At 40.5% G+C, this 22,994-nt stretch overlaps 1 protein-coding gene across 1 annotated transcript; it reads left to right on the forward strand.

The window, feature by feature from the left end:
• Positions 1–3,215: 3,215 nt before the first annotated feature.
• On the forward strand, positions 3,216–12,133 carry tmem141 (transmembrane protein 141). Its single transcript, XM_060913121.1, has 5 exons — positions 3,216–3,361; positions 3,449–3,515; positions 8,780–8,863; positions 10,678–10,785; positions 11,917–12,133. Exons 1-5 carry the CDS (start codon positions 3,308–3,310, stop codon positions 11,976–11,978), a joined length of 375 nt encoding a protein of 124 aa, XP_060769104.1. The 5' UTR covers positions 3,216–3,307; the 3' UTR covers positions 11,979–12,133.
• Positions 12,134–22,994: the final 10,861 nt, after the last annotated feature.

Genomic DNA, 22,994 nt, shown 5'->3' on the forward strand with positions numbered 1-22,994 from the left:
ATCAGAAATCATATTTGAATGTTTTTTTTTTTTTTTTAATATCAGTAGGAGTATCCTGTCTTATTTTAGGGTGCTGAAGCAATCTGTTTCTTGTTTATCTGTTCAATAAAATGACAAGCTTTAACAGGTATTTAGTTTCAATAGCCATCATTTGGTTTTCCGCAGAGGTGGACAGTAATGAAGTAGATTTACTTGAGTACTGTACTTAAGTACACTTTTTGAGTATCTGTACGTTTACTTGAGTTTTTTTTTTTTATAACTTATGACTTTAACTTCACTACATTTGAAAGACAAATCTCGTACTTTTCACTCCACTATATTTCTATCAAGGTCCTTGTTACTATGAAGCAGCTTTGAAAGTGGATGTTTTTTTTTCTTTTCTTTTCTAAAATGTGATGGTTTTTGTTGTAGGTGACACTGAGACAGCCGATCAGTAATCACTAGGGTCACGTCTCGTCCATAGACTGTATAAAATCAAGTTCAATTATTTCTCAGCAGCGTTATTTGAACACGATCAGTTGACGGCAGAATGGAAGGAGGCGGTTCTTCTGGAGAACGCACGCACTCATGGCTTTACCTAGAACCCATGTTTCAGTTTTCTGAAAGGATTAAAGATTCATTTTGTTTTAAATGTTTGCTTTGTTTGCTGAAAACGAACCACATCACGGCCTACAAAAACTCGCTGTCCAACCTGCGGAGCCATATTGAAGTATATAAATGTTTTATTCTAAGAGAGAGCTTGCAACGAAGTTGTTTGTGCTTTTAGAGCTAGTGATAACATTGCAAACGTAGCTATGAGGTCTGGTTAGTTAAATGACTTGCTATGGATTTGCCCACCAAATTGCTGTAGCTTTGTTCCTGGCTAACGTTAACACACAGCTTGGATACTGTTAGTTAGCATGTAAAAACAGTTACTCTGTCTAACATGAATAACGCTAACTTATCTGAAGTCCTTTTCAGAAATATGTTTTAGCATAATCTTGCCAAATAAACAATGTAGAAATCTTTCTTTTCTAGTAGCTTTAGCTACCCAATATGATTTCGAGTTTGAAAAGAGTTTGCTAGCATGTCAGGTGGAGTTTCACTGACTAGCTAGCTTAACGTTAAACCACCATGATGGCACAGCATGCGTTCATTTTGTGAATTCACACTTCTGTCTTTGGTAATGGCGTTAGGTTTTGTAAGCGTTGTGGCAATAATACAACGATGCGTTGACAGAAAATGTACTTTTAATACTTCAGTATTTTTAAAAGCAAGTACTTCAGTAAAAATTTGACTGGAGAACTTTCACTTGTATTGGAGTAACATTTGACCAGTGGGATCTGTACTTTGACTTACACCACTGTTCAAAAGTTTGGGGTCACTTTGAAATGTCCTTATTTTTGAAAGAAAAGCACTGTTCTTTTCAATGAAGATCTCTTTAAACTAATCATAAATACACTCTGTACATTGCTAATGTGGTAAATGACTATTCTAGCTGCAAATGTCTGGTTTTTGGTGCAATATCTCCATAGGTGTATAGAGGCCCATTTCCAGCAACTATCACTCCAGTGTTCTAATGGCAAGGCAAGTTTATTTGTATAGCGCATTTCATACACACAGGCAATTCAATGTGCTTCACAAAAAATAAAAGCATAAGAACAGTAACAAAGAATTAAAGTAAAAGTAGATCATTAAAATCCAAGATTAAAAAGAAATTAAAATAAAGTAAAATCATTAAAATTAAAAAAATTATATTAAAGGAAATTAATTACACTTAAAAATTAATCAAGTGAAAGCATCTGAAAACAGCTTTGTCTTGAGCCTGGATTTAAAACTAACAACAGTAGGAGCATTTTTGATCTCATCTGGAAGTTGGTTCCAAAGCTTAGCAGCATAGCAACTAAAGGCTGCTTCACCACACTTCGTTTTGACAGCTGGTATTACTAGCAAGTTTTTCTCCTGTGATCTTTGGTGCATATAATTGAAACATATCCAGTAGGTAGCTGGGTCCCATCCCATGTAATGTTTTAAATAGAAGTAGTAATGCTTTAAAGTCAATTCTATAGCTCACTGGGAGCCAGTGCAGAGACCTTAGGATTGGAGTGATATGGACTACCCTTTTTGTTCTTGTAAGAACCCTTGCTGCTGCATTTTGGATTAGTTGAAGCTCTTTGATTGGTCTTTTTTGGAAGACCTGTGAAAAGGCTATTGCAGTAATCAACCCTACTGGAGATGAAAGCATGAATAAGTTTTTCTAGATCATGTTTTGACATGAGACCCTTGAGTTTAGAAATGTTTTTTAGGTGATAGAATGCAGACTTTTTTACCACTTTCGTATGACCGTTGAAGTTAAGCTCGCTGTCAATAAGGACACCAAGGTTTTTGTGGTACAATGTGTTTGCTCATTGCCTCAGAAGGCTAATGGATGATTAGAAAACCCTTGTACAATCATGTTAGCACAGCTGAAAACAGTTGAGCTCTTTAGAGAAGCTATAAAACTGACCTTCCTTTGAGCAGATTGAGTTTCTGGAGCATCACATTTGTGGGGTCGATTAAATGCTCAAAATGGCCAGAAAAATGTCTCGACTATATATCATCTCATTATCTCTAGCCGCTTTATCCTTCTACAGGGTCGCAGGCAAGCTGGAGCCTATCCCAGCTGACTACGGGCGAAAGGCGGGGTACACCCTGGACAAGTCGCCAGGTCATCACAGGGCTGACACATAGACACAGACAACCATTCACACTCACATTCACACCTACGGTCAATTTAGAGTCACCAGTTAACCTAACCTGCATGTCTTTGGACTGTGGGGGAAACCGGAGCACCCGGAGGAAACCCACGCGGACACGGGGAGAACATGCAAACTCCGCACAGAAAGGCCCTCGCCGGCCCCGGGGCTCGAACCCAGGACCTTCTTGCTGTGAGGCGACAGCGCTAACCACTACACCACTGTGCCGCCCTCGACTATATTTTCTATTCATTTTACAACTTATGGTGGTAAATAAAAGTGTGACTTCTCATGGAAAACACAAAATTGTCTGGGTGACCCCAATCTTTTGAACGGTAGTGTAAGTAATGAAGTTGTGCACTTTGTCCACCTCTGGGTTTCTTCATCACCTTATATGAAGATGATGATGAACTGTAGAGAAATAGCGACTCCACGTCGCTAGAGGGCGCAGCTGTCATAACTAAAGGAAAATAATACAGTTTTCTTCGCTGTTTACCCGGAAGTAAGGAAGTAATAAACTCAGACCAGCTGCCGGCTGTACTTTTATTCATATGTGAAGTTAGTGTTTTAATTCAGGAATAAATCTAAACTCAATGGTCAACCTCGGACTCCGGAAGGTCGATGACGCGCTCGTGGAGAAACATCCGGTGCAGTTTTATTCTGTAACACGTCATTCAAAAAACATAATAATGCATGATGTAATGACGTAATGATTACCTAATCCTTTTGCTCAGGGTTTACAGCAGTATGCTGCCTGCCAGTCTCGTGCATTCATGAAAGGAACAGGAAGCTTCATAGTTGGTTGGTATCTGAGCAATTATACAGTGTTTTCAACATAATATACATGAAATGCATTGACATTCATTCTTTATTACTGGAATTCAGGTTTATTTCATGAGCCCAATCCACATATCTGATTGAAACAAGATGTCGCATTGTGATGTCACAATGCAGTTGAGTTCTTGATTCTGATTGGTCTACACCAGCAGCTTGGACAGTAGTTCCGACCATTATCCATCCATCCATCAACTGTAGCCACTTTATCCTGTTCTACAGGGTCGCAGGCAAGCTGGAGCCTATCCCAGCTGACTGCGGGCGAAAGGCGGGGTACACCCTGGACAAGTCGCCAGGTCATCACAGGGCTGACACATAGACACAGACAACCATTCACACTCCCATTCACACCTACGGTCAATTTAGGGTCACCAGTTAACCTAACCTGCATGTCTTTGGACTGTGGGGGAAACTAGAGCACTCGGAGGAAACCCACGTGGACACGGGGAGAACATGCAAACTCCGCACAGAAAGGCCCTCGCCGGCCACCGGGCTCCAACCCAGGACCTTCTTGCTGTGAGGCGACAGTGCTAACCACTACACCACCGCCTTGCCCATTCTATTATTCTATTCTTATTTTAAATTTCCTTGAGTTAAAGGTCTGTTTTCTTGAATATCATTAATAGTACGTGCGCTTGTCTAGTTTCTTTAGAGCAGGGGTGTCCAAACTGATCCATAAAGGGCCGTGTGGCTGCAGGTTTTCATTCCAGCCATGCAGCAGCACACCTGACTTGGCTCATTCAATCAACTGAACTGTCTTCACACAGTCAAATACTTGCAGCCACACCCACCCTTGATTAAAGGGTGGGTGTGTCAGTTGATTACCGGCTAGTGGCCTAGTGGTAGCATGTCCGCCTCTCGATCAGGAGATCGTGAGTTCTATTCACGGTCGGATCATACCAAAGACCATCACAAAAAATGGTACCTACTACCATCTGGCAAGGCACGCTGCAATACAGATGTGAGTGGGGAGTCAAACTCTCGTGGTTACCAGAGGACTAGCCCCCCACTGTAACCCTAGCTATGTAATAGGCGAGAGGCCGAGGGCTACGGAAACGGAGATCGGCGCCGCCCGATGCGCCATATCAGAGTTGGGCCTGGTTAGTACTTGAGTGGGAGACTGCCTAGGAATACCAGGCACTGGGCATGGGAAGGACTTTGATTTGATTTGTGTCAGTTGATTGAATAAGCCAAGTCAGGTGTGCTGCTGCATGGCTGGAATGAAAACCTGCAGCCACATGGCCCTTTATGGATCAGTTTGGACACCCCTGCTTTAGAATGTTACATGTCAAACATTTGTGTACTCACCAAGACAAATTCCTTGCACTTTTCAGATGGAAAAAATAAAAAATAAAGGCTGCTGAGTTTTGCTGCAAAAATAAGACTGGAAAAAAAAAAAAAACAACCCCAAATTGTGGCTGGGTCTGCAAGATGCTCAGTAAAACCTGCAGCTCATTTCCAACTAATTGTACCTGAGACTATTATTTCTTTTAAATCAAAGAAGCCACCAGTTAACCTAACCTACATGTGCTTCAATGAGAATGGGGATGAGAGTGTAGTGAAGATGCAAGGAGTAGACGTAAAGAAAGTTGGTGAATTCAAGTACCTGGGGTCAACTGTGCAGGAAAATGGGGGCTGCGATAGTGAGGTGAGAAAGAGAGTGCAGGCAGGGTGGAGCAGTTGGAGAAGGATTTCGGGAGTCATTTGTGATAGGAAAGTCCCAGCAAAAGTGAAAGGTAAGATGTAATATGACCGTAGTGAGACCGGCTGTGATGTTTGGATTGGAGACCGTACCCTTAACGAAGAGACAGGAGGCAAAGTTGGAGGTGGCGGAGTTGAGGATGTTAAGGTTTGCGATGGGAGTGACGAGGTTGGACTAGATAAGGAACGAGTACATCAGAGGGACAGCACATGTAGAGAGCTTGGGAATTAAGCTAAGAAAGATGGTATGGGCACATCCTGAGAAGAGATGCAGAGCATGTTGGAAGGAGAATGTTGAGGATGGAGCTGCCGGGCAAACGAAAACGAGGAAGGCCAAAGAGGAGATACATGGATGTGGTGAGAGAGGACATGAAAGTGGCAGGTGTGGTAGAGAAGGATGCAGAAGACAGGGAACAATGGAGACGACAGATCTGCTGTGGCGACCCCTAATCAGGAGCAGCCAAAAGAAGTTGTTGTTAACCTAACCTGCATGTCTTTGGACTGTAGGGGAAACCGGAGCACCTGGAGGAAACCCATGCAAACTCCACACAGAAAGGCCCTAGTCAGCCGCTGGGCTCAAACCCAGGACCTTCTTGCCGTGAGGTGACAGTGCTAACCACTTAGTGCTTCCAAACACTTAGCAGCCTGGACCTTTAATAGATAGATAGAGTTGTAAGGAGCCTCTCAGTGTAAATTATTTTACTATTTGTATTGTATATCAGACATCATGCCGCCCTCCGACCATTATATTATAGGAAAATAATCAACATTTGGGTTGTAATAGTAACTCGTATCACCCCATCGTTGATTTATTCTCTTAGAACAACATGCCCTCAAATGGTTTATTCCTTACTTTATGGACTTCATGGCTGTCAGTTGTAAGGAGCCTCTCAGTGTAGATTATTTTACTATTTGTATCGTACAGTGGTGCTTGAAAGTTTGTGAACCCTTTAGAATTTTCTATATTTCTGCATAAAAATGACCTAAAACATCATCAGATTTTCACACAAGTCCTAAAAGTAGATAAAGAGAACCCAGTTAAACAAATGAGACAAAAATATTATACTTGGTCATTTATTTATTGAGGAAAATTATCCAATATTACATATCTGTGAGTGGCAAAAGTATGTGAACCTTTGCTTTCAGTATCTGGTGTGACCCCCTTGTGCAGCAATAACTGCAACTAAACGTTTCCGGTAACTGTTGATCAGTCCTGCACACCGGCTTGGAGGAATTTTAGCCCGTTCCTCCGTACAGAACAGCTTCAACTCTGGGATGTTGGTGGGTTTCCTCACATGAACTGCTCGCTTCAGGTCCTTCCACAACATTTCGATTGGATTAAGGTCAGGACTTTGACTTGGCCATTCCAAAACATTAACTTTATTCTTCTTTAACCATTCTTTGGTAGAACGACTTGTGTGCTTAAGGTCGTTGTCTTGCTGCATGACCCGCCTTCTCTTGAGATTCAGTTCATGGACAGATGTCCTGACATTTTCCTTTAGAATTCACTGGTATAATTCAGAATTCATTGTTCCATCAATGATGGCAAGCCGTCCTGGCCCAGATGCAACAAAACAGCCCAAACCATGATACTACCACCACCATGTTTCACAGATGGGATATGGTTCTTATGCTGGAATGCAGTGTTTTCCTTTCTCCAAACACGAGGCTTCTCATTTCAACCAAAATGTTCTATTTTGGTCTCATCCTTCACAAAACATTTTTCCAATAGCTGTCTGGCTTGTCCACGTGATATTTAGCAAACTGCAGATGAGCAGCAATGTTCTTTTTGGAGAGCAGTGGCTTTCTCCTTGCAAGCCTGCCATGCACACCATTGTTGTTCAGTGTTCTCCTGATGGTGGACTCATGAACATTAACATTAACCAACGTGAGAGAGGCCTTCAGTTGCTTAGAAGTTACCCTGGGGTCCTTTGTGACCTCGCCGACTATTACACGCCTTGCTCTTGGAGTGAGCTTTGTTGGTTGACCACTCCTGGGGAGGGTAACAATGGTCTTGAATTTCCTGCATTTGTACACAATCTGTCTGACTGTGGATGGGTGGAGTCCAAACTCTTTAGAGATTGTTTTGTAACCTTTTCCAGCCTGATGAGCATCAACAATGCTGTTTCTGAGGTCCTCAGAAATCTCCTTTGTTCGTACTATTATACACTTCCACAAACGTGTTGTGAAGATCAGACTTTGATAGATCCCTGTTCTTTAAATAAAACAGGGTGCCCACTCACACCTGATTGTCATCCCATTGATTGAAAACACCTGACTCTAATTTCACCTTCAAATTAACTATTAATCCTACAGGTTCACATACTTTTGCCACTCACAGATATGTAATATTGGATCATTTTCCTCAATAAATAAATGACCAAGTATAATATTTTTGTCTTATTTGTTTAACTGGGTTCTCTTTATCTACTTTTAGGACTTGTGTGACAATCTGATGATGTTTTAGGTCATATTTATGCAGAAATATAGAAAATTCTAAAGGGTTCACAAACTTTCAAGCACCACTGTATATCAGGCTCATTATGTAAATGTATACACTAGTATGTTGGCTTTGTGTTAAATTTTTTTTTAATTGATGAACTTTCCGCTGACAGAAGATGATGTTATTTGTTATTTCTTAATTCCACGGCTGTAAAAAAAAAAAAATCACGCACGTGTAATGAACCCTACCTTGAGAGGTGTTGTTATACAGCATTTAATGTCATCCTCTTTGAAAACAGATATTGTGATATTATTATGAAAACTACTTCTTTTGGTTGCTCCTGATTGGGGGTCGCCACAGCGGATCTGTCGTCTCCATTGTTCCTTGTTTTCCGCATCCTTCTCTACCACACCTGCCACTTTCATGTCCTCTCTCATCACATCCATGTATCTCCTCTTTGGCCTTCCTCGTTTTCGTTTGCCCGGCAGCTCCATCCTCAACATTCTCCTTCCAACATGCTCTGCATCTCTTCTCAGGATGTGCCCGTACCATCTCAGTCTCAGGGCGGTACAGTGGTGTAGTGGTTAGCACGGTCGCCTCACAGGAAGAAGGTTCTGGGTTCGAACCCAGCGGCCGGCGAGGGCCTTTCTGTGTGGAGTTTGCATGTTCTCCCCGTGTCTGCGTGGGTTTCCCCAACAATCCAAAGACATGCGGTTAGGTTAATATGGGGCGGCCTTGGGCTGAGGTGCCCTTGAGTGAGGCACCTAACTCCCAGGTGCTGTTAGCATGGCTGCCCACTGCTCTGGGTATGTGTGTGTGCTCATTGCTCATGTGTGTGTTATTTAAAAAATAAAGTTGTGCTTTCATACCATCTCAGTCTCATCTCTCTTAGCTTAATTCCCAAGATTATTATGAAAACCATGATTTAAAAAAAAAAAAGAAAACTGCCCCCATTACAACTCATTTTGTAGTTGCAGTAATAAGACTCCATTCAACTTGATTGATTATTTGTTCATAACCTGTGAAAAACACAACAGTTTAGAGATTTGATTGCGTTTCCTTTCCTTTGCTTCCATCTCTTAACCAGGTACAATAAGCATGTTCTTCGCACAGCAAGCACTACAGAAAAGACTGAAGTATCCGCTCCAGTGGAACCTTCTAGTATCTATAGGTAAGTTATTGTTCCGTGTTGTGTGTTAATACCTTGTTCTTCCATGTACAGGGGGAAAAAAATCACCTTGTATATACTACACAGCAGAGTTCAAAAGTCTAAGAGCACGGAGAGTGAAAATGCTTCCTTTTAGCATTCTTTTTCAGTTCATCACAATAATTTTCATTACAAATTATCTTATCAGTAGGAACTTGAATTAAAAATATTTGAATCTTCAAAATATTTGTACAAATTTCATAATTTCTTAATAGTCCGTATGTCCCTGTTTTGTCTTAATGGCAGTGTGCACTGGAGCCTGATGATGTAGTTTAGATCCAATCCAATGGCGTGTCATCTGAATACGTACTTCACCGTAAAGGAAGTACTTTTTTTACTTTTATCCTTATAAGATAAAAAATCTGACCTTTTGTACAAAAGAGTTAACATGGTCAATGTCTCAAATTTGCTTCAATTTAAATTGTGCCCGAAAATAGTGCAACAACTTGGATATTGAATAGTCAACATGTTCCACATTTTTTTTTTTTAATATTCAAAATTCTAAAGTATTTCCAGTTTAAAAAAAACAACTAGATAGAGATTGTAACTAAAGTCACAGTAATTTACGCTAGCTGACTTTCGTCAATTGAAGGTCAAGGAAAAGTTGCGCCTTGCCGTTCTGAACAAAATTACAAAAAAACTGATTTGAAAAAAATCATGAAAATTGACAGTTATAAGTGATTGAAAAAAAATCCCGTTTTTCATGGATCATTCCGGTTCGGTGATCCAGATCAGTACCAAAAGTCATAGTACCATAATTCGGCCCAGACGTATTCTTCATGGGAAATTTGGTGATGATTGGTTGAAAGCTGAGGGAGAAATAGCGTCCTAAAAAAAGTTAGGATGATAATAATAATAATATGATTAATAAAGTAGAAAGATCCTGAGTGAGGGCGGCATGGTGGTGTAGTGGTTAGCACTGTCGCCTCACAGCAAGAAGGTCCGGGTTCGAGCTCCGTGGCCGGCGAAGGCCTTTCTGTGCGGAGTTTGCATGTTCTCCCCGTGTCCGCGTGGGTTTCCTCTGGGTGCTCCGGTTTCCCCCACAGTCCAAAGACATGCAGGTTAGGTTAACTGGTGACTCTAAATTGACCGTAGGTGTGAATGTGAGTGTGAATGGTTGTCTGTGTCTATGTGTCAGCCCTGTGATGACCTGGCGACTTGTCCAGGGTGTACCCCGCCTTTCGCCCGTAGTCAGCTGGGATAGGCTCCAGCTTGCCTGCAACCCTGTAGAACAGGATAAAGTGGCTAGAGATAATGAGATGAGATGAGATCCTGAGTGAGACTAACAATTTGCGCTACTGCTGCCAGCGCAAATTAACTAGATAAAGACTGCGACTGAAGTCTAAACAGCGCTAGCTCTTACAAACTGGGATGTCTGTTCACTGTACCCTATAGATCCAAAAGAGTAAGAGATAGAGAATGACGCTTAGTGAGGAAATAATCCCGTTTTTCATGGATCATTCCGGTTCGGTGATCCAGATCAGCACCAAAAGTCATAGCAACTTAATTCAGCCCAGAGGTGTTTTTCATGGGAAATTTGGTGATGACTGGTTGAAAACTGAGGGAGAAATAGCGTCCTAAAAACATTAGGATGATGATGATGATGATAATAATAATAAAGTAGAAAGATTCTACGTGAGAAAAACAATTTGCGTTAACGCTGCTAGCGCAAATTTAAAAATCCCAAGCTTTGTGAAAGGAAACTGTGGTCTCACACAGTTGGATCCCACTCTATCTATGCTAAATTGCTGTCGTTTTTCTGGAACGTTCTCTGGCAGTGGCTTCCTCAGTGTTCAGCTACACAGTAACACGCTGGGAGACGATGAAATGCACAGAGCTGTGGGTTTTCTTAGAAAAAGGAGAAGTCCCTGATTCCAGTCCACTGAGTAAGTATTCATTTATACACACGTTCCTGTAAACAAAACCAGTGAGACTCTGAACAGCATGCCATCGTTTTGTATAATTTTCAACCAAAATCTCTTTTACTCTCTGGTTCTTTACTTGATTTGGTTGAGATCATGTCTCTACACTTAGTGCTCATGTCTCTTTGTGAAAATGACATGATTTGACATCACCGTTCATGAATACACAACTCATTTGTATGGTGTTTTTTAAAAAATATATATATAAATGAGAGGGTGGCACGGTGGTGTAGTGGTTAGCGCTGTCGCCTCACAGCAAGAAGGTCCTGGGTTCGAGCCCCGGGGCCGGCAAGGGCCTTTCTGTGTGGAGTTTGCATGTTCTCCCCGTGTCCGCGTGGGTTTCCTCCGGGTGCTCCGGTTTCCCCCACAGTCCAAAGACATGCAGCTTAGGTTAACTGGTGACTCTAAATTGACCGTAGGTGTGAATGTGAGTGTGAATGGTTGTCTGTGTCTATGTGTCAGCCCTGTGATGACCTGGCGACTTGTCCAGGGTGTACCCCGCCTTTCGCCTGTAGTCAGCTGGGATAGGCTCCAGCTTGCCTGCGACCCTGTAGAAGGATAAAGCGGCTAGAGATAATGAGATGAGATATAAATGAGATTCTATACCTATGCATGTTTTTTTTTTTTTGACAAGTCTTAGTCGTTACCGTTTTTCTAGAAATGATTTCTTCACGGGCGGCACGGTGGCGTAGTGGTTAGCGCTGTCGCCTCACAGCAAGAAGGTCTGGGTTCGAGCCCCGTGGCCGGCGAGGGCCTTTCTGTGTGGAGTTTGCATGTTCTTCCCGTGTCTGCGTGGGTTTCCTCCAGGTGCTCCGGTTTCCCCCACAGTCCAAAGACATGCAGGTTAGGTTAACTGGTGACTCTAAATTGAGCGTAGGTGTGAATGTGAGTGTGAATGGTTGTCTGTGTCTATGTGTCAGCCCTGTGATGACCTGGCGACTTGTCCAGGGTGTACCCCGCCTTTCGCCCGTAGTCAGCTGGGATAGGCTCCAGCTTGCCTGCAACCCTGTAGAACAGGATAAAGCGGCTACAGATGATGAGATGAGATGATTTCTTCACAAACTTTAACTATATAATTTTCTGTTTCTTGTTCAGAGGATGAGCTTCTCACACCTACAGCTCCCAAAGTCACAAAATACGGAGATGCAATGGAGTAAGCGGTAACTGCAATGCAATAGAAGTGGACTGTGTGTGTTTTTTTTTTTTTAAGGAATTTTGAATCGAGTCCATTTTGGAGTGCGTTCAAAATGTATATTGTTTTTATTTTTTATTTTCTTCTGATCAAAAATGTTAATAAAAGTATAAACCTGGACATGTGATGGGTTTTTATTTGCGTGTTTTTCAGACATGTACACTTAACAGTTATTCCATGAAATCTAGTCGTACATGAGCTGATAGCCGATGAGGCGCGTAGCACCGAGTTGGCTGTAAGCCATGTACAACGAGATTGACTGGAATAACTGTTTTATTCTATCCACATTCACTGGATTTTGAGAAACGGAGCATTTTTATTTTTTGCCATTTCGATAAATAAAAACTATATACAAAACGTCTGACAAAATAATTTCCGCTTAGAATGTAAACAAAATGGTGAAATGACAGGAGCAATTTATGAAAAATGCTGCTATGATGATTCTTGAAAATAAAAAACAGATACATTCTTACCATCAAATACTTTCATTCCATATTTTGTTGGGTTTTTTTTGTATTTTTTGGGGTTTTGTTTTCGAGTAGAGTTTTTATTTCTTCTTCAGTTGGTCTAGCAACACGCGCCGCCATTTTGTTGTTCTTTTTTAGGGTTTTTTGGCGGTTGGCAAACCAACTTAAAGGTGCATTACTGCCATCAACTGGGCTGGAGTGTGGAACAGGAGATATTGGGGGGATCTATATATTCTTTGTGCTGTTTCTGTTTCTTTTAAATACTTGATGATAAAGTGATATATTTGACTTGATGCGTGCCGCCATTTTTTTTTTTTCTATTAATGGTATAGGAGCTGATAGCCTAGTAGTAGAGTAGCCAATCAGAGTGTGCGATTGCTCATATCCAGTGAATGTGGAGAGAATAATAATAAAAATACAGTAAATATAGCGCATATATATATATATATATATATATATATATATATATATATATATATATATATATACTCACTCTATGAGGCAGTAGCCACAAAAATGAAGCGTAATCCAAAAATGAACAATTTAAAAATCACAGAAGTAAAATATACCAAGTGTCTGTACTTTTATATTATTCTACAACCCCGATTCCAAAAAAGTTGGGACAAAGTACAAATTGTAAATAAAAACGGAATGCAATGATGTGGAAGTTTCAAAATTCCGTATTTTATTCAGAATAGAACATAGATGACATGGCAAATGTTTAAACTGAGGAAATGTATCATTTAAAGAGAAAAATTAGGTGATTTTAAATTTCATGACAACACATTTCAAAAAAGTTGGGACAAGGCCATGTTTACCACTGTGAGACATCCCCTTTTCTCTTTACAACAGTCTGTAAGGCTGCAGGCTGGCCAGTTCAGTACCCGGACCCTTCTTCTACGCAGCCATGATGCTGTAATTGATGCAGTGTGTGGTTTGGCATTGTCATGTTGGAAAATGCAAGGTCTTCCCTGAAAGAGACGTTGTCTGGATGGGAGCATATGTTGCTCTAGAACCTGGATATACCTTTCAGCATTGATGGTGTCTTTCCAGATGTGTAAGCTGCCCATGCCACACGCACTAATGCAACCCCATACCATCAGAGATGCAGGCTTCTGAACTGAGCGCTGATAACAACTTGGGTCGTCCTTCTCCCCTTCAGTCCGAATGACACTGCGTCCCTGATTTCCATAAAGAACTTCAAATTTTGATTCGTCTGACCACAGAACAGTTTTCCACTTTGCCACAGTCCATTTTAAATGAGCCTTGGCCCAGAGAAGACGTCTGCGCTTCTGGATCATGTTTAGATACGGCTTCTTCTTTGAACTATAGAGTTTTAGCTGGCAACGGCGGATGGCACGGTGAATTGTGTTCACAGATAATGTTCTCTGGAAATATTCCTGAGCCCATTTTGTGATTTCCAATACAGAAGCATGCCTGTATGTGATGCAGTGGCGTCTAAGGGCCCGAAGATCACGGGCACCCAGTATGGTTTTCCGGCCTTGACCCTTACGCACAGAGATTCTTCCAGATTCTCTGAATCTTTTGATGATATTATGCACTGTAGATGATGATATGTTCAAACTCTTTGCAATTTTACACTGTCGAACTCCTTTCTGATATTGCTCCACTATTTGTCGGCGCAGAATTAGGGGGATTGGTGATCCTCTTCCCATCTTTACTTCTGAGAGCCGCTGCCACTCCAAGATGCTCTTTTTATACCCAGTCATGTTAATGACCTATTGCCAATTGACCTAATGAGTTGCAATTTGGTCCTCCAGCTGTTCCTTTTTTGTACCTTTAACTTTTCCAGCCTCTTATTGCCCCTGTCCCAACTTTTTTGAGATGTGTTGCTGTCATGAAATTTCAAATGAGCCAATATTTGGCATGAAATTTCAAAATGTCTCACTTTCGACATTTGATATATGTTGTCTATGTTCTATTGTGAATACAATGTCAGTTTTTGAGATTTGTAAATTATTGCATTCCGTTTTTATTTACAATTTGTACTTTGTCCCAACTTTTTTGGAATCGGGGTTGTACTCTTACCTCTTACAGTTTTCGAAACTCAAACCTCCGAACCAAGGCTGACACACACACGCTGTCGCCATGACCCAAACTCTTATTTCCTGGAAATGGCCCGGCGCTAGAGCTCAGTGGAATGCACTTTCCCTCTGTAATAAGCATAAACATGTCTGAAAGCGATTTCTTTAATCTAGCCTATTTATTTCGAATGGTGAACCGAATTGTATACGCTCACCGGCCATTTTAATCAGAACACGTGTATGCACAGTGTGCGATTGTTACATTCTTACAGCAGGATGACGTAGTGGCTAGCGCCTCTATATGAAGCAGTAGCCACAACAAAAACAATTTTGATCTTTTTGCTGACCTTAATCGGATGACCCTCAAAATGTCGGAGGTTCTATTTGAGACCAATGCCCAGCTATCCTGAAAGTTTCATGAAGATTGGTCCAGCTGTTTTCCCATAATATCGTTAACAAAGAAAAAACAAAGAAAGAAAGAAAGAAAGAAAGAAAGAAAGAAAGAAAGAAAGAAAGCCGACCGAAAACAATACCTCACCCCCTGATGGACTCCGTCCTGGGCGAGGTAATAATTACTCGTACAATGGATTCAGTAACTATGAAACTTTAAACGTATGTAGTTCTGAAAGTGAGAAATGTAAATATGAACATTCAGTACTGGGTTTAAGGGGTTAAAATAGGATTTTTCTGATAGAATTTCTTTTAATGGTCAAGTAATAAAAGGAAATAAACAGTCATGTGGAGAACCCACTCATTTAGTAAAGTACTAATGCAAAATACACTTTAATCTAGCCTCGAGTAATCCGGATGAATCCTGACTATCGGTGCAGAAGAGAAAAAAGACAGACTGAAAAATCCATCATCAGTTCAAATCCAAACAGGTTTCTACGGTATCTTGACCAAATTGCACACCAAGTCTGATCTGTATGAGTGCAGTGCAAGGTGGTTAAATGGAAAGGTTTGGGGAAACAAAGCCTGTATTTTAGTGTGTTTAATCAGAAAGACCAAAGTTCAGTCAGGGACAGTTATTAGAAACCTTTTAAAATTCCTCAGCATGAATTACACTCCTCGGAGCCTTTCCTATTTCAGTCTAGTTACTCATTGTAGAATAATTCAGTACGTAACAAATAACTAAATATTAAAGTAGGATTTTGATGTGTTAATGCTACACTCTCAGAAAATAAAGTACATTATTGTACATTTAGGGGTATAGTACTGCCAGGCTTGTACCCTTTATACGCCCATCCACCTGCTGTTCTGTTTTATACCGTTCTCTAATCAGCCGATCCGTTGACGGCATCAAATCATGCAGATACAAATCGAGAGCCTTGGTTAATGTTCAAACATCAGAATGTGAAAAATTGTGATCTCACAGTGAAGTGTGACTGACTTTCACTGTGGCACGGATGTTGGTTTGAGTGTTTCAGAAACTGCTTATCTCCTGGGGTTTTCACACACAAACAACAGTCTCTAGAGTTTACACAGAATGGCGCGAAAAACAAAAAACACTGAGTGAGCAAGCGACAGTTCTGTGGGTGGAAACAAGCACCTTGTTGAGAAGAGAGCTCAGAGGAAAACGGCCAGATTGGTTCAAGCAGTTTTTTCCCCCAGGAAGGATATAGTAACTCATAGCAACTCTTTACAACCGTGGTGAGCAGAAAAGCATCTCAGCATGCAACAGCAGAAGAACACTTTGAGTTCCAGTCCTGCAGCCAAGAACAGGAGTCTTAGAAGCAAGAACAAGTTCCTGTTAAAGTGGCCGGTAAGTGTATACTGCTTAGGAACATGTATGTAACTTTTTGGCCCTAAAAAGGTACACATGAAGGTACCTTGAGGTCCAATAATGACCCCTAGGAGGTACATTAACCCCTTCAATGCCCTTGGACGAGTCACGTACGTCATGAAATCTTTTACTGCTGTGCCTTATGACGTACGCTACTCATCATAAACACCTCCTTTTATGTACCTTACATGGCACATTACTTTTACTTCACAGTGGCACATACGAATTAGTCAATGCCTAAAGCATTTTTCCGTCATAAGGCACAGCGGTAAAAGATTTCATGACGTACGTGACTCGTCCAAGGGCATTGAAGAGGTTAAGTGAGTATATTGTACCTTGGAGGACAGAAATGGATTCTTATTGTAGGGACAGAATTTGTCAATAATTTCAGACTTTGCACATAGACACTTTTGTAAGCCTTAATGTATACACCAATCCAGAGCAATTCATATTCTACAAAAGCTTTAAGATACTTTGAAACAATACTTTTAAAATAAAACGCAGTGGTCCAGCGTCAGTGTATCAATATCAATGTATGTTAAACCTGAAAAGACACGAGGATGGAATATGAATAAATGCATGATGTAGCTTTGTAGGAAGTCCAGAACTGCAATAACAAGTGTATGTCTGGTTGCATGATTGTGAAAGATACAACAGTGAGAGGACCTGAAGGAGGATCTTGCATGAGAGTGATCATGCATGAGGGTTATTTCATGGTCAGCCTGGTAATCCCATGGTCTTCAGCCCTGAAACTAAAACACTAGTGCTTCCTGGTCTCTTTGGTTCATTCGTTCATCTCATCTCATTATCTCTAGCCGCTTTATCTTGTTCCACAGGGTCGCAGGCAAGCTGGAGCCTATCCCAGCTGACTACGGGCGAAAGGTGGGGTACACCCTGGACAAGTCGCCAGGCCATCACAGGGCTGGCACATAGACAAAGACAACCATTCACACTCACATTCACACCTACGATCAATTTAGAGTCACCAGTTAACCTAACCTGCATGTCTTTGGACTGTGGGGGGAAACCGGAGCACCCAGAGGAAACCCACGTGGACAACATGCAAACTCCACACAGAAAAGCCCTCGTCGGCCACAGGGCTCGAACCCGGACCTTCTTGCTGTGAGGTGACAGCGCTAACCACTACACCACCGTGCCACCCCGTTCAGTCGTTGATTTAAAAAAAAAATTTTTTTTAGGAGCTGCTTTATCCTGGTTAGGGTCACGATCGATCCACAGCTCAGGATCGAACTCCAGACCCTGGAGCTGTGTGGTAGAATCATTACCCTCCATGTCCTGTTGTGTTTGTTGCCAGCATCAAATCTGCAATCAATGAATTTAATTTAATTTCTAATACACTATTCAAAATGGAGCTGGTCAAGTCGTCAAATTTGCCCTGCTGGTCTTTCTCTATTGGATTTTTTTTAAATGAAAGCCATCCTCAATGTCAATTTGTGCTCTTCCTTCATATATTTATGCCTTTAGACGATATATATTGTATTTGTTATAATTCTTATAACAATCCTAATTTATTCGAATGGTACCTTTTGTATTGCTGACGCATGTCTGCATCACTGCTAACAGGCTTTCTATTTTGTCTAATTTTAACCTTATTTTCCACTGCAAAATTATACAGCGTATGCACAAGAGCTTCGAGGTTTGGCTCTGGTTTGGTTCTGGATAAGCTGAACCAAGCTTTTCATTTCAGCTACAGGAGAAAATAATTTTTCAGATTTCAGGATATTAATATAGATTTATATTTTGAAAGTAAATAGCACTGCTGTGCATCGGGTATCATTGACACCTCGCAGCTTCAGGACCTCCAGTTCGATCCCGAGCTCAGGTTGCTGTCTGTCTGGAGTTTCTTCCCATGTATAAGTGGGTTTCTTCAGGGTTTTCCAGTGTGTGAATGTGCGTACTGGTGTCACATCCAGTGTGTATTCCAATTTCATTGTTCTGTTCCTGGGACAGTCTCCAGATCCACTGTGTCCCTGACCAGGATGAAGTTTTTAGAGGAGAGCTGGCACAACTGTAACACATTTGTTTTCTCTAAGACTACGTTCAGACTGCACCCTGAAACGACCCATATCCGATTTTTTTGCCCATATGCGACCTGTATCCAATTTGTTATTGACAATCTGAACGACACAGATCTGATTTTTTCACATGCAACCCAGGCCGCTTGGATATGTGGTCCTAAATCCGATGCATATCCGATATTTTCACATGCGACTGCAGTCTGACCGGACAGGTCGCATTCATGCGACCTACACGTCATCAACAAGAGACAAACGTCACTATTCTGCGTTGGCTAATCCCGCCTCTTTGGTGGAAAACAACAACATTTATACAGTTTTCAGAATTTAAATAGACTTTTATAGAATTGATCAAGCTAATGGTCAAGTCAAGTTTATTTGTATAGCGCTTTTAACAATAAACATTGTCGCAAAGCAGCTTTACAGAATTTGAACGACTTAAAACATGAGCTAATTTATCCCTAATCTATCCCTAATCTATCCCCAATGAGCAAGCCTGTGGCGACGGTGGCAAGGAAAAACTCCCTCAGACGACATGAGGAAGAAACCTCGAGAGGAACCAGACTCAAAAGGGAACCCATCCTCATTTGGGCAACAACAGACAGCATGACTATAACATTAACAGTTTTAACATGAGGACAGTTTCGTTGATGTTATAACTCTTCATTGATGGAAACTTGAGTGCAAAACTGTTCATGATAACTGCAGTCCTAAAGTTAGCAAGACAACTGTAGTCCTCAGCCATAAAAGCATTACTGTAAGAGTCCAGAGCGTCCTCCAGGTGTGATTTTCAACTGTCCTCATGGGGCCGTCCTTCACAGGAGCGGTGCGATAAAACTCCGACACAGGGCACCAGGATGGATCAAGCAGGTCCGAGGGGCAGAAGAGGCCAGCATCTCAATCCCAGGACCAACATGTAACTCAGAGGGACAGATTGGGGGGGGGGGGAGAGAGAGAAAGAAAACACATGTTGTTAGGTATGCCCTAAAAATGACAAGTATTAAATCTGTGTGGTAGGCTCGCAGAGACGAGTGTCTTTACATCAGGCATAACACACAACAATGGCATGTTAATATGGTAAAAATGGTGGTGGATTTGGTAGGGACCTGGATGTTGATCTGTTAGCCTGATTAAATAAAACAGTTTCTATAACTGGTTTATAACTTAAACCATCCTGTATTACAAGATTATAAGATTGTTCTGGAAATTTCCAGTAATTTGACACCTTCGGTCTCATTAATCTGCTGCCCACATTAATCAGATTATTGTGCGAGTTCCGCCGCCGCCACAAAAACCACATCGCCAGGTCTCGCCTCATCTCCATAGCAAACTGCACTGGTGTTTATGCACCTTGAGCCAGCGCTGAGAGAAGTTGCAGAATTCAGCTGGCTATAAACAATCTAAATAAATATTTATAAAAATGTAGAAAAAGTTTATTAATATGACGAAATAAATATGTGCAAATTATTAAGCCTGAATTAAGAGTTTGGTAATACAGCGGCCGTATCCCAAATGACTGCCTACTGAAGCTCGAGTGCACTATATAGAGTTTAAAAATCCATTACTTCCTAGTAACATGTAGTGCACTTATATAGAAATTAGAGAGACATTTAGGAGTCAACCCTTGTTACCAGGCTACACGTTTTCATTTCAGTTCAGAAACAAAAACACACACGAGACCTCACACTTTAACACTAACCAGATAATTAAACAAACAAACAAACAAAAAAGAAATCATTAAACATGAAGAGTGCGCTTTTTTTTGGTTTACGTATTACGTAGATGTGCTTATTACGTGTCAATTTGCGCATGCGGGACACTTTTGGGTCGTTTTCCGTTCATATTGGAGATCGCATACAAGTCTCATATAATTGGTAATGTGAACGGCCTAACAAAAAAATCGGATTTCACAACAAATCGGATATGGGTCGTTTCAGGTTGCAGTCTGAACGTAGTGTAAGTGCATGCATGCAACTGTAGCATTATATATATGATGCGATGTGGGAAGTATGAAGTCTGTAATTTATGCTTCTTTCAAGTCCTCCATTGAAGTTTGTGTGGTTTCAGTAGAAAAAAAAATTAATGGTGTATGAAAAAAAAAAAAAAAAAAAAAAAACAATTTTGTATCATAAATAGGTGGGCCTTCCAATAAGCCGCTTAATGCGCACTTTGAAATTATGTAAATAAGTAAAGGAAACATGAATTTCAGAAAAAAACTCAAATATTGCAAGAAAAAGTTGATACGCTCGCATTTCAGACGATTTGACAAAACAATAAGCATTTAAGCCATGGTTACTCTGGTGAGTACAATCAATCATTGTGCCAACACTTATCAGATCTTAGAGATCCATTGCCATGTTTAATTGGAATGACTATTGCAAAAGGAGAAAACCCAGCTTTAATCATGTCATTTAATGAAAACATAGACCATCTGCAATTGTGTTTTGTTGACTTTTTTTTTTAAATTGCTGCCATTTTGGGGCGGCATGGTGGTGTAGTGGTTAGCACTGTCGCCTCACAGCAAGAAGGTCCTGGGTTCGAGCCCCGTGGCTGGCGAGGGCCTTTCTGTGTGGAGTTTGCATGTTCTCCCCGTGTCCGTGTGGGTTTCCTCTGGGTGCTCCGGTTTCCCCCACAGTCCAAAGACATGCAGGTTAGGTTAACTGGTGACTCTAAATTGACTGTAGGTGTGAATGTGAGTGTGAATGGTTGTCTATGTGTCAGCCCTGTGATGACCTGGCGACTTGTCCAGGGTGTACCCCGCCTTTTGCCCGTAGTCAGCTGGGATAGGCTCCAGCTTGCCTGCGACCCTGTAGAACAGGATAAAGCGGCTACAGATAATGGATGCATGGATGCTTCCATTTTGCAGAAAACTGTAATGGAAAACAGCCTAATAACAAGAAGGGGTAAAAAAAAAAGACCCCAAAAACCCAGACTACACACTATAGTGTGAAATCACTATGACTGTGACAAGAATTTTAGCATTGCAAAATTACCATTTAAATCTTACCATCTGCTATAGGCATCACACTCCCTAATTCGGAAAGTTTGGTTAGACAACTAGAAGGGCACTTGGTAGTGTATATACCTCCGCCAAGTCACATATACTACACACACTTGAATCTAGGATAATATTAAAGCTGTACACCAAATTTCATCCAAATCCATTCACTATTTTTTGAGTTACGTTGGGAACAGACAAAGAAATCGTGGCTCCGCATACATATCTGGATTTACATCAAAATCTAATCAATTCTTCCTTGGCCCATGGATCACCTTTCCTCAAACTTTTTATCAAAACCTGTTCATTAATTTTTGAGTTACTTTGGGAACAGACAAACAAATGGAGGTGAAAACATAAGACATAAGAGTTCTTGGGCTGTAATTACAACCTTTTAATTATATTTCTGACTGGACTTGAAGGCAGCATTAAATAATCATTGAGTAATTTAATACAAACAAACAAAGTTACAGTTGTCACTGTAGTTAGTGAACTTGAGTTAGTGAATGAGTGAATGTAGATGAGTTAATGAACGAATGAATGAATGTATAGATGAGTGAGTGATTGAATGAAAGATGAGTGAGTGATTGAATGAATGTATAGATGAGTGAGTGATTGAATGAATGTATAGATGAGTGAGTGATTGAGTGAATAAATGAATGTATAGATTAGTGAGTGAATAAATTAATGTATAGATGAGTGAATGACAATTACAGATGAATGAGTGAAGGTATAGATGAGTTAATGAATGAATTAATGTATAGATGAATGTATAGATGAATGAATGAATTGTATAGATTAGTGAGTGAATGAGTGAATAAATTAATGTATAGATGAGTGAATGACAATGTACAGATGAGTGAGTGAATGTATAGATGAGTTCGTGAATGTATAGGTGAGTGAATGGATGTATAGATGAATGAGTGAATGAATGGATGAATAGATGAGTTAATGAACAAATAGATGAGTGAGTGAATTAATATATAGGTGAGTGAATGTATAGATGAGTTAGTGAATGAATGTATAGATGAATGAGTGAGTGAATAAATGTATGTGAGTGAATGAATGTACAGACGAGTTAGTTAATGAATGAATGAATGAATGTGAGTGAATGACTATAGAGATGAGTTGGTGAATGAGTGAATGAATGAATGTGCAGATGAGTTAGTGTATAAATATATAGATGAGTTAGTAAATGAATGTATAGATGAGTGAATGAATGTATAGATGAGTGAGTGAATGAATAGATAACTTAATGAACAAATGAATGAATGTATGGATAAGTGAATGTATAGATGAATTAGTGAATGAATGTATAGATGAGTGAGTGAATGGATGTATAGATGAATGAGTGAATGAATGAATTGATGGCTTAATGAACACATGAATGAATGTATATATGAGTGAGTGAATGAATGTATAGATGATTGAGTGAATATATGACTTAATGAACAAATGAATGAATGTATAGATGAGTGAGTGAATAGATGTATAGATGAATGAGTGAATGAATAAATGAATAGATGACTTGAACAAATGAATGAATGTATGGATGAGTGATTGTATAGATGAATTAGTGAATGGATGTATAGATGAGTTTGTGAATGGATGTATAGTTGAGTGAGTGAATGAATGTACAGATGAGTTAGTGA

The sequence above is a fragment of the Neoarius graeffei genome, chromosome 28 (assembly GCF_027579695.1).
Source record: "Neoarius graeffei isolate fNeoGra1 chromosome 28, fNeoGra1.pri, whole genome shotgun sequence".
Classification (NCBI taxonomy): Eukaryota; Metazoa; Chordata; class Actinopteri; order Siluriformes; family Ariidae; genus Neoarius; species Neoarius graeffei.

Bases quoted from the DNA above. Each gene is read 5' to 3' on its own strand.
- tmem141 (XM_060913121.1), top strand. From the start codon at position 3,308: ATGGTCAACCTCGGACTCCGGAAGGTCGATGACGCGCTCGTGGAGAAA. The intron at 3,516-8,779 runs GTTGGTATCTGA...TCTCTTAACCAG, and splicing joins AACAGGAAGCTTCATAGTTG to GTACAATAAGCATGTTCTTC. The intron at 8,864-10,677 runs GTAAGTTATTGT...GTTCTCTGGCAG, and splicing joins GAACCTTCTAGTATCTATAG to TGGCTTCCTCAGTGTTCAGC.